We start from the raw sequence: 12511 nt of genomic DNA on the forward strand, positions 1-12511 counted from the left end.
CATATATATACATAAATAGTATGTTGGGAAGCTGACAGGCAGTAGCTTTGATTTAAGTAGCCTTAACTAAAATCTAAAAAGTCTTATGGTGAAAGTGTGACTGATTGTATGGCCAGTAAAGTAGGTGGTAATAGACTGCAGGCTTATATTGAGAGAGGTGGGTTATTGGGATACCAGGATAATTCCCGTTTGCGTTATTTTAATAAAGAAGGAATGTGCTTTTACAAGACCTGCTAAACGTGTAATTTCTCTGCCAAGTACTTGTCTCCTTGCATATCCCCACATTGTTGTATTGCATAGGAATTAAACTGATGCGAGGTCTAACTTCTCCCGGTACGTATTCTTCAGTGTATTTGTAACCTCTTCAGCTTGCCCCTTAAAAATACAGGTTCCTTTTGATAGACTGAATAACAATCAAGGCAGTATGGCATGCTAACTCTTTTAATCTGGTCATTTGAGTGTGCTATTATAATTACAGTGTGTTTCCTCCAACCGTTTTGTGCCTTGCAGAGTTTGAAGAAGCAAAGAAATGGGTGGCAACTGACTTACAGCTTGATAAGAATGTAGATGTGAACCTCTTTGAGAGCACCATTCGTATTCTGGGGGGTTTGCTGAGCACCTACCACTTATCTGGAGATAGCCTCTTCCTAGAAAAAGCTGTAAGTGATTGAGTTTCACAGTCCCAAATAGAATGTGTGTCTTGTGTTGCGTAAAGTGGCAGAAAGGTTCATCAGAAGATAAATTCTGCCACGCTTTTCCTCTCTGTTTCACCATTACTGCCCTAGGCTTCTTGAATGTTTTCCTCATCTTCGCTTTCCTGGTGTCATCAGAGCTCTCATACCTTAGGGTTCCATTTTAATTAGAATTTCCCTTAATTCTTAATGTAAAGACTAAGATGATACATTTAAGGATCTTTATTGTATTTTTCCCCAGTTAATTTTTTTTATGGGAAGAAAGTCCTAGTCAATGAATGGAGTGGTTACTCGCAGGTTCCCTGTCTTGGGAAATACAGTGGTATTCTCCTGCCCCTCCCAAGTGCTGGGACAAGGCCCTGTGCTTGCATTAAGGATTATCCATAATCTCAGATTGAAACCCTGTGGGGATGTGCAAAATGAACTGTCGTGTACAGCAATGGGAACTAGGCAGAAGCTATATGCCAATTACTGTGAAGTAGTGATTCTTCTTAATATTTGCCTTTGTTCCTCATAGACGGGCTAAAACTAAGCTGCAGTTCTTTTTCCTCTTTTGTTTGATTGCTGAGAGAAATAATAAAGAATTTTTGTGCCATGTTTTTGGGTTCTCTTTAGAAAGACATTGGGAGCAGGCTCATGCCAGCATTCAACACACCATCCAAGATACCATACTCAGATGTAAACATTGGCCGAGGCACTGCCCACCCACCTCGTTGGACGTCTGACAGCACCGTGGCAGAGGTGACCAGTATTCAACTGGAGTTTAGGGAGCTTTCTCGTCTCACTGGAGATGAGAAATTCCAGGTATGGGATAACCAGTTGTCATCTTTGCTGCCTCTCAGCCTTCACCCCATTATTGGTGAGGCTCACTTAGATTACCTGTACTCTTTTTTTTCTCCTTCCATTCTTCTAACAGAGATCAAAAATATTTCTCACTGTGACAGCTGGAGCAGATTTCATTGGTTGATGAAAGTAAATGCCATTACATTGCTGATCCACCTCCTACCAAACACCATCTCTAAAACATCATATCTGGAGCAATTTTATGCCTAATCATGCCATACACATCGCTGTTTCTGAGTAGTTGCTCCACCTTTCAGTTTACTTTCACCTTTTAATCTCACAGCTAAAGAGAATTAAATGACCTATCCAAAGCGAAGCAGCTGGGGGGGGAAGAGTCCATTACTTTTCCAGTTATTTTCTTTAAGTAAATACCACAAAGCTCATAGTAGAGGTGAATAATTGCTTCGTTCATCAGAAGGAACTTACGAGAAAAATCTTTGTTTTTGATATGCTTGTGGTATCTTTTGTGTTTGTCTATCTGAGACTAGATTACCTATAACTGGCTTTTTAAAACACCAGGCTAAAGATCAGGGGTGGGCAAACTTTTTTTGCCCGAGGGCCACGTTGAGGTTGTGAAATTGTATGCAGGGCTGGGTAGGGAAGGCTGTGCCTCCCCAAACAGCCTGCTGCCTATCCGCCCCCTACCACTGACTGCCCCGACCAGAACCCCCGACCCATGCAACCCCCCCTTCTCCTTGTCCCCTGACTGCCCCCTCCTGGGACCCCCTGCCTCTAACTGCCCCCCTGGGAGCCCACCCCCCCCATCCAATCCCCCCTGTCCCCTGACTGCCCCGACCTCTATCCACACTCTCGCTCCCTGAAAGGACCCATGGGACTCCCATGCCTATCCAACCCCCCCCCAACCACCACCCCCAGAACCTCCGCCCCATCCAACTGCCCCCTATCCCCGGACTGCCCTCCGGAACCTCCTGCCCTTATCCAGCTCCCAGCTCCCCACCCCCTTACCATGCCGCTCAGAGCAGCAGGAGCGTGCAGCCCCGCTGCCCGGCCAGAGCTGGCCATGCCGCTGTGCTGCCTGGCAGGAGTGGCGGGCCAGAGTGCTGGTGACGCGGCAAGCTGAGGCTGTGGGGAAGGGGGGACAGTGGGGGAGGGGCCAGGGGCTCAAGGGCTGGGCAGGACAGTCCCGCGCCGGCCATAGTTTGCCCACCTCTGCTATAGATAAACTATATAGAGCTGTCCTCTTCGTATTTAAATTCTGTAGGAGGTGCTTAGATATCCCTACATTAATGCTAGTGTTGAAAATAACAGAACTCCCTTCCTAAGCTGCAGAGTGCTTATCAGCTGACTCAAATTCCAGCTGTGGGCATGGTGTGAAGGTTGTATCTGGGAGAAAATAAGCCCAAGTGCTAACCATTTCAAAGGCAGTGGGAGGTGTATTCTTTTTGTTTGGAGGTGATTTTGTATAGTGCCCCAAATCAATTTATACATCAGGCCCTACTTCATTCCCAATATTGTGGATCCCACAAAAGTAGGTTTCCATTGCAATTTTGATTTTTTTTAATTAGCTTACTTTGCACAATCCACAATTTTGCATCCGTTTTGAGTATGCAATTAGTATTGCACTAACATTCAATGCCTGTAAAATGTAAAAAGCTAAAGTGACTGGACTCGATTTCTATAGCTGATGTGTTAAGACTTTTAGTCTTTTGAATTGTATATTGTAGCAGTCGCTTTTTTTTTAATGACTGTAAGATAGTTGCAGCAAAATATCTGGTTATCAAAAAAATTAGCAGGCATAACATAATACTTGAGTGTTTATATCATTCTTGCAAATTTTTCTTAAACACATAGGTCTATTCTGGCTTTTCCACATCGCTGCTGTTAATGAAGGTCCATTATAAGTTGGGGATTGGTCCTGCCTTGAGCAGGGGGTTGGACTAGATGACCTCCTGAGGTCCCTTCCAACCCTGATAGTCTATGATTATTACTTTTCTGCAATCTTTTTTTCCATGTCTTGTCCGCAACTCTTCTGCAATTATTTGAAGACCATCCAACTATTCAAGTAGGGCCTTATTTATACAGTTATTTGCAGGAACTATAGCTGTACATTATGTATGTGCAGTGATCCTTAGCTATACTCATGTCATGAAAATCTCAGTAAAAAAAAAATTGGCATCATTACAACTTGAGTTGAGGTACAGTATTATTGAGACATATTTCTGAGTTTCACTGATCTCCTCCAGAACAGACTCTCTGTTGGAGGTGTTGCAGGCCACTTAACCTAACGTTAGTATTATCCTAATGTTCTATCAGTTGGTGTTTGAATCTGACTTCTAAACTACTGAGGGATCTGGACTCACCACCATTGCTGATTCTAGCATTAGAGAGTTGTATTATTGAAAAGGAAAGCTGATAAAAAAAATCTGCCCACCTCATATTTGCTGTAGTTTCTCTGAAGCCATAAGCAGCAACTGTATTGGAAAAGGGAAAAAATTCCGCAACTGCTGACTGCTCCTAGCCATTTAAGTAACCTTGAGCTGTGTAGTTGCATTGTCTCATTCAGTGTGTATTTTTTCAATTTATTTTTTTCTGTAGAAAGCAGTAGATGCGGTGATGAAGCACGTACACTCTCTCTCAGGGAAGAATGATGGACTGGTGCCCATGTTCATAAACACCAACAGCGGGCAGTTCACTCACCTGGGTGTCTACACTCTGGGAGCCAGAGCTGACAGCTACTATGAGTATTTGCTCAAGCAATGGATCCAGGGTGGGAAGAAAGAAAATGAGTAAGTTCTCCCCACTTCCTGTGTCAGTTTAAGAATGATGTCAGCTATAAGATTTACTATCCTAGTTGCCAGTTTAGAAGGAAGAGTATCTTATGCAGACTCTGATGTGAGCGTACTTGTGAGTAGTTTAAAAAAACAAACAAAAACAAGCTGTGTCAGCAGACCTATTGGTAACTGCACAACAATGTGGGGATCAGACTTCAACTTGCAACTCTGCTTCCCCCCTACACAGAGTGTTGAGGGTTGCGATTGTTACGGATGTGGGAGGGATTTAAATTGTTTGCCGCCGGTTCTGTTGTATAAATAAAATGTTGTTGCTCTGTAGAACACGCCACATTTATTCTGTCTCTCTGAAAGTGGCCAGGCATTTTGCAGGCTCTGTTAGAGAGGGATTAGTGAGGAACTTGCTGGAGGTCAGCTACCACATTCGTGATTATCCCCTTTCTAGTCCAGTTACAGGACTTAAATTTGAATCCGGTGCCTTGGATTCCAGTATCATAGAATCATAGAATATCAGGGTTGGAAGGGACCCCAGAAGGTCATCTAGTCCAACCCCCTGCTCGAAGCAGGACCAATTCCCAGTTAAATCATCCCAGCCAGGGCTTTGTCAAGCCTGACCTTAAAAACCTCTAAGGAAGGAGATTCTACCACCTCCCTAGGTAACGCATTCCAGTGTTTCACCACCCTCTTAGTGAAAAAGTTTTTCCTAATATCCAATCTAAACCTCCCCCATTGCAACTTGAGACCATTACTCCTCGTTCTGTCATCTGCTACCATTGAGAACAGTCTAGAGCCATCCTCTTTGGAACCCCCTTTCAGGTAGTTGAAAGCAGCTATCAAATCCCCCCTCATTCTTCTCTTCTGCAGACTAAACAATCCCAGCTCCCTCAGCCTCTCTTCATAAGTCATGTGCTCTAGACCCCTAATCATTTTTGTTGCCCTTCGCTGGACTCTCTCCAATTTATCCACATCCTTCTTGTAGTGTGGGGCCCAAAACTGGACACAGTACTCCAGATGAGGCCTCACCAGTGTCGAATAGAGGGGAACGATCACGTCCCTCGATCTGCTCGCTATGCCCCTACTTATACATCCCAAAATGCCATTGGCCTTCTTGGCAACAAGGGCACACTGTTGACTCATATCCAGCTTCTCGTCCACTGTCACCCCTAGGTCCTTTTCCGCAGAACTGTTGCCTAGCCATTCGGTCCCTAGTCTGTAGCGGTGCATTGGATTCTTCCATCCTAAGTGCAGGACCCTGCACTTATCCTTATTGAACCTCATCAGATTTCTTTTGGCCCAATCCTCCAATTTGTCTAGGTCCTTCTGTATCCTATCCCTCCCCTCCAGCGTATCTACCACTCCTCCCAGTTTAGTATCATCTGCAAATTTGCTGAGAGTGCAATCCACACCATCCTCCAGATCATTTATGAAGATATTGAACAAAACCGGCCCCAGGACCGACCCCTGGGGCACTCCACTTGACACCGGCTGCCAACTAGACATGGAGCCATTAATCACTACCCGTTGAGCCCGACAATCTAGCCAGCTTTCTACCCACCTTATAGTGCATGTTATAGTATGTTTCTCTTGTCTGGCTTGAATAACTGGGAAGCACCTTGTTTTGGGACGAGAGGGTTTGTGGGACTAGGGAGGTGCTATTGTGGGGGGGGAAAAGGCGCTTTCTCTCTCTGTTGCACCCACCCGTGAATATTAACCTTACATAAGAACGGCTATACTGGGTCAGACCAAAGGTCTATCTAGCCCAGTATCCTGTCTTACGCCAATGGCCAGTGCCAGGTGACCCAGAGGAAATGAACAGAACAGGTAATCATCAAGTGATCCATCCCCTGTCACCCATTCCCAGCTTCTGGCAAACAGAGGCTAGGGACACCTTGCCTCTAGAGGGTGTCCTGCAAATAAGGGTTGAGGAATATCTTTAGGGAAAACTTGCATGACTTCTGCCAGTGCTGTACCTGTTTGTATAGATGCAGAACTTCAGTTTTGATTGGTTCTGAATCCAGCACCTTTCACAGGCATTAAGATTCACAGAGCACTTTATTTCTTTTTAAAATTGTTTTAATTATCATGCTATTCTCAGAAATCTATATCTATATTTATATTTAAGTGTTTTTCTCCTACACAGCCTTGAAAGAAGCCAAAGATGATTAGCTATACTGCAGATACATGCTAGATCAGAGGTTGGCAAACTACAGCCCGCGGGAAGATCCTGCCCAGCCCCTGAGCTCCTGGCTGGGGAGGCTAGCCCCCAGCCCCTCCCCTGCTGTCCCCCCTCCCCTGGAGCCACGCTGATGTGCGGGCAGTGCGGCTTGCGCCCACCCACCTCCCAGGCTTTCCAATAAGCCTGTCCTGCCGCTCTGAGCGGCCTGGTAAAGGGGGGGGGGGAGGAGGGGCGTGGGATAAGGGGTAGGAGGTCCCGGGGGGCAGTCAGGGGACGGGGTGGTTGGATGGGGCGGAGGTTCGGGGGGGGGTCGGGGGGCTTGGATAGGGGGTGGGATCCTGGGGGGGCAGTTAGAGATGGGGGTCCCAGGAGGGGGCAGTCAGGGGACAAGGAGTGTGTGTGGGGGGGTGGATGGATCAGGGGGCCTGTCAGGGGTGTGGATAGGGGTCGGGGCAGTCAGGGCACAGAGAGGAGGGGGAGGTTGGATAGGGCAGGGGTCTCCAAACTTTTTAAATCGCGCACCCCCAGGGCCAGATCTGGGGAAGCAAAAAAAAAAAAAAAGAGCGTGCCGCTGAAGAGGGAGCGGGGAGAGCCGAGCGACCACGAGCGTGCCGCCGAAGAGGGAGCGGGGAGAGCCGAGTGTGCCGCTGGCGTGCTGCCGAAGAATCAAAGGTCCAGCGGCGCTCCTCCTGCCGTGCACCCCCACGGATGGTCTTGCGCACCCCCCTTTGGAGACCACTGGGATAGGGGGTGGGGTTCCGGGGGGCGGGGGTCCCAGGAGGGGGTGGTTAGGGGACAGTGAGCAGGGGGGTTGGATGGTCGGGAGTTCTGAGGGGGGCAGTCAGGGGGCGGGAAGTGGGAGGGGGCAGATAGGGGATGGGGGCCAGGCTGTTCACGGAGGCACAGCCTTCCCTACCCGGCCCTCCGTCCCGTTTCAAAAGTTTGCCCACCCCTGTGCTAGATGCATTTTGTATAAGCATGGTTACTTGGATTTTTCTTAATGCTTTATATTTGACTAAATATCTTAAGTACTGCCTATTGAAATCAAATTGCAAGTTTCTACTCTACAAAAAGTGTGGCCTTTGAGATGCATGTACTATATCTAAAGCAGGGATCAGCAACCTTTGGCACTTGGCCCACCGGGGAAAGCCCCTGGCAGGCTGGGCCTGTTTGTTTACCTGCTGTGTCCGCAGGTTCGACTGATTGCAGCTCCCACTGGCTGCGGTTCGCTGTCCCAGGCCAATAGGGGTGGGAAGGGCGGCCAGTGCATCCCTCAGCCTGCGCCACTTCCCGCAGCCCGCATTGGCCTGGGACAGCGAACCATGGCCAGTGGGAGTTGCGATCGGCTGGACCTGCAGACGCAGCAGGTAAACAAATCGGCCCGGCCTGCCAGGGGCTTTCCTGGTGGGCTGCGTGCCAAAGGTTGCTGATCCCTGATCTAAAGTATGGTTGGATAAATCTACCTTAAAATGTGTATATTGGGGCCAACTGGGAATGGTTTTAATTCACAGACTGTTGGAAGATTACATGAGAGCTATGGAGGGGGTGAAAAAGCATCTGCTTCGGACATCACAACCCAAGAAGCTTACTTTTGTGGGTGAACTTGCTCACGGCCATTTCAGTGCTAAGATGGTAAGCACTGTACCTGAATTTTTTCAGTGGCTCTTATGAACACTGTTGCATTCCCCCTGAGCCGTCTGCAGTTTCGTAGGGGAGAGATCTTGAGTGCGGTAGTTATAATAGCTCTTTGATCAAATGTGTGTTCTCTGTGTGTGTGAAGCAAAGGTTTTGATAGTGGCTGCTGGAAGATCCAAAAAATGATAAATTAAAAATGGCAGGGACCCTTGCAATCTGCAGATGCCTGGTGCATTTAGATTACACTATGATAACCCGTGAAGGGTGGTGGTTTTGTTTGTCTTTCTGTCTGTTTGTTCTGTGGGCAGGTGCGATCTTAGTTTAAAAGAATGCTGGGTTCAGGTCACTAGTGACAATATTGAGTAGCTAGGTTACAGGTAACAGTCCCTGCTGTGGACAGAGGCCCTTTCTTAGGTTTTTATTTGCTGATCTGAATCTCCCTGTGAGTTTCCGCTTGTGCTTCTGCAGTAGTAAACACACTCAGTGCAATCATTTGTTACATCATTTCAGCATTGGGAACACTGAGATAGTGCCTATTTTGTATATTATTCACTTTTTCTACAATGCAAAAATACAAGGAAGTAAATGATCTAGTTAGTAGTTAAGGCATGAGTGTGGAAATCAGGGTGATTTGGAAGTTCTGGTATTGGCTCTGCCACAAACCTACTGTGTGACCTTGGGCAAATGCCACCTAAAAGGCAGGAAATAAGAGATGGAGTAAAATATTTGATGCAGGAATTACTGAGTGAAATTCTGTGGCTGTGTTATACCAGAAGTCAGATTAGATTATCATAATGGACCCTTTTGGCTTTAAAATCTATGAATTTAACACTCCTTTTGAAAAGTATTCAGAGTGCTTTTGGTGTAAGACAGTATGTAAATGAAAGTGACAAATATTTATAAGTGAGCAGTGCATTACTAATGTATGTGTAAATCTGCCCCCTCAACACTGCATGTATGAGTACATTAATTCAGTCCCTGCAGGGCAGAGACTTTTACAGCATTTCATTTATCATCTCTGCTTGAAGGGTACGACTGGAACCTCACCATAACTGACTCGTTGAAAAGGTGTTAATGCTGTTACTTCAGTCTCTCTACACTGATATTACCATCAATATTGACCACTGCCTGTTGAATTGGACGGGGACCTTGAGAGCTTTGTACAGAGGTTCTCTATGAGCACTATGAGATTGGCAGGTGGTGGCAGTGGGTGTCTGATAACCCCTTTAGGATTTTGGAATGATAGAAATGAACAAAACTCCAAATGTAATCTGTAGTCCTGTTTTTCAGAATATTAGTAGTGCATTAGCCTTACTGGAAGGGACTGTTAATCTTATTGTAAACTGAATTTCAGTGGAGGTGAGTCCTGAGAATTGTATGAGACATAGGTTCCCAACTTGTTTGTGTACTGATTGTGTTGACTGTTGAATTATTCATGTAACATTTCACAGTGTTCTCGGAAAGATAACCACATGTAACTCAGTTGCTTGAGAGCGTTGCACAATCCTTGAGAGCGTTGCATCTACAAAAGTGCTATACTTCTATTCTTTGAATAAATAACTGAATAATAAAGCTGTAGTGTGTAGAATTCATGAAGGGAAGATCCTTGTAACCCTTTTGCTCCTGCTGCTGCCTCTGTGCAGGAATAAAATCCAGCGTTGTTCTGTGGAATGTTTGCTGTACCAAGGAGATGAGCCTGATATACCGAGGAACACTGAGGATGCCTGACTTAAAGTATCAGGTGTTTCTTACACTCAAATGGATAATAACAAAAAAATTATAAGTTTTAGTGGTAGGAAGGATGTTCAGTTTTACCTCGAGCTCTGTTATATTCAGATTAAGATTATCATATCAGTTATTGCTCAGAATAATCTACATTTAACTTCAAATACTTCCCCAGACCCTGTTACCCTTGGTTTCTATGGCTAATTTCTATTTTGCCTTTTGTTTTACTTCAGTCTCTGCTTCAAAATATCAGAGCTCATGAAATTTGCTTTCTGTTCATAGGTTTTATCTTAACCCTCATCCTTCTCTTCCCTAACATTTTCTTTTGTCTACTTTTTGTGTTTGAGTAGTTTCACTTTTAAGCTGTCTGGACCATTTAAAATATTTAAAAGAATCTCTTTAAAGCACCATGAAAAGTTAGGGTGCTTTATAAATATTAGAGACGCTGTCAGCTTGAGGTTTTTTCAAATTTACACTTTCTGATAGAACCCTCTTGAAATCCTATGTCCTGAATTCTTTTAAAAGCTAATTTTATAGGGATTTTTTTTGGTTCCCCTCTTGATTGATTTTAAAGATCATTCAGTTTCTCCTTTGCTAATCAGCACTACAGGGTAACAAATAAACTGACTTTACACAAAGTGTTACGAAATGCACCAGGCTGGTAAACTGAACAAGATGAGAATTTTTTTCCACTAGCTTGTTTTGGTTTTAGTAATTTAAGGTGTTACAAGAATCAATAGTAGCTACAAAATCTTGTGACTTCGAGTTGACAGTGAGTCTCCTTTAGTAATGGCACCAGCCTCGTGTCATGTTACATTTCTGCTTAACAAATAATTGTGGTCTTTAAGCACTCTCTATCCTTATTGCACTGCTACAGGGTAAGTCAAAGTCTTGTTTGTTTTAATACTTCTCACAGCGGATGGTGCTATTGTCTTGCAGGATCATTTAGTTTGCTTCTTGCCTGGGACGCTGGCTCTTGGAGCTCATAATGGGCTGACTGCTGATCACATGGAGCTGGCCAAAGCCCTCATAGAAACTTGTTACCAGATGTATGCTCAGGTAGAGACAGGCCTGAGCCCAGAGATTGTACACTTCAATCTCCATGCACAAAAGGACCGCAAGGATGTGGAGATCAAGGTAAATAAGTTTACAAGTATCACTACAAATTGACATCTGTGTATCTCTTGCTTTGGATAGCTCTGTGCACATATCACATTATTTCTATGAAATTCCCAATAGAATGTCTACACTTGGGAAAGGATGTTCTTTGTTTTGATAGGTAAACTTCCTCTCTGTGTCTCCTCACTCACACTCTCCCTAGGCTTGAAATTTTTGAATGATCTCTTAACATTCACAAGCTGACTTGCATATAATTATTTGAGGCATGTGTGGGTGGTGGAGGAGAATCGTACAAATGTAGGGTTGGAAGGGACCTCGAGAAGTCAAGTCCAGCCCCCTGCACTAAGGCAGGACCAAGTAAAACTAGACCATCCCTGACAGGTGTTTGTCCCATCTGTTCTTTAAAAGCTCCCATGATGGGGATTCCATAGCTTCCCTTGGAAACCTATTCCAGAGCTTAACTACCCTTATAGTTAAAAAGTTTCTCCTAATATCTATCCTAAATATCCCTTGCTGCAGATTAAACCCATTATTTCTTATCCTACCTTGAGTGGACATGGAGAGCAGTTGATCACAGGTCTCTTTATGACAGCCCTTAACGTATTTGAAGACAGCCATTACGTTCTGCCTCAGTCATCTTTTCTCAAGACTAAACATGCCCAGTTTTTTTAACCTTTCCTCAGAGGTCACATTTTTTAAACCTTTTATTGTTTTTGTTGCTCTACTCTGGACTCTCTCTCTCTCTCTCCCCCTCTTCAGTTTACCCACTCTTTCCTAAAGTGTGGTGCTGAGAACTGGACACAATACTCTAGCTGAGGCCTCACCAATGCTGAGTAGAGTGGGACAGTTACCTCCTGTCTCTTATATAAGACACTCCTTTTTTGCAACTGCATTACAATGCTGACTGATATTCAATATGTGATCCATTATAACTCCTGGATCCTTTTCAGCAATATTACTACCTACCCAGTTATTCTCCCATTTTGTAATAGTTACCAAAGAAGCTACAGGGTACACTCAAATTGCTCTCTGCTAATGTATCCTGCTCCCTGACTGAATTGTGATCTTTACTTTTTTGCAGCCTGCAGATAGGCACAACCTGCTGCGACCTGAAACTGTGGAAAGCCTGTTCTACCTGTACAGATTCACGGGGGATAAGAAATACCAAGACTGGGGCTGGGAGATCTTGCAAAACTTCAATAAATATACACGGGTAAGGCCAGCATGCTGAGCAGTAATGATCTCAGGAGTGTATCTAGGCAAACTGTTCTGCGTATAGGGATTTTCAAAGTAAAGCTGAAATTGCTTATCTTCCAAGGATCATAAAAATATCTAATAGGTAAAACAAAGCATTAAGAGCTTGACAGAGTATTACAATATGAACTGGGCCTTGAAGCCCATGTACTTAGGCTCATGCATTTAGTACTTAGCACATTAAGGAAAAAGACTTTTCATCATATTGATAAAAGCTATGTATTAAGAGAATTATGAGGAGAGAAGACCTTCTAAATTGCTGGAATAGAATTGTCAGCAGGACAAAAATGCTGACCTATATCCAAACAAGTTTTGTT

At 44.6% G+C, this 12511-nt stretch overlaps 1 protein-coding gene across 1 annotated transcript in view; it reads left to right on the top strand.

Annotated features, from left to right (window-relative positions):
* MAN1B1 (mannosidase alpha class 1B member 1) overlaps nt 1-12511 on the top strand; it is a 32294-nt gene that overhangs the window by 14037 nt on the left and 5746 nt on the right. Inside the window, exons 7-12 of the mRNA XM_074974077.1 lie at nt 511-659; nt 1308-1496; nt 4092-4282; nt 7973-8093; nt 10761-10958; nt 12022-12153. Of these exons, the coding sequence (XP_074830178.1) occupies nt 511-659; nt 1308-1496; nt 4092-4282; nt 7973-8093; nt 10761-10958; nt 12022-12153 (980 nt within the window). The remainder of the gene's footprint in view (nt 1-510; nt 660-1307; nt 1497-4091; nt 4283-7972; nt 8094-10760; nt 10959-12021; nt 12154-12511) is intronic.

This window comes from Natator depressus, chromosome 16, assembly GCF_965152275.1.
Source record: "Natator depressus isolate rNatDep1 chromosome 16, rNatDep2.hap1, whole genome shotgun sequence".
Classification (NCBI taxonomy): domain Eukaryota; kingdom Metazoa; phylum Chordata; order Testudines; family Cheloniidae; genus Natator; species Natator depressus.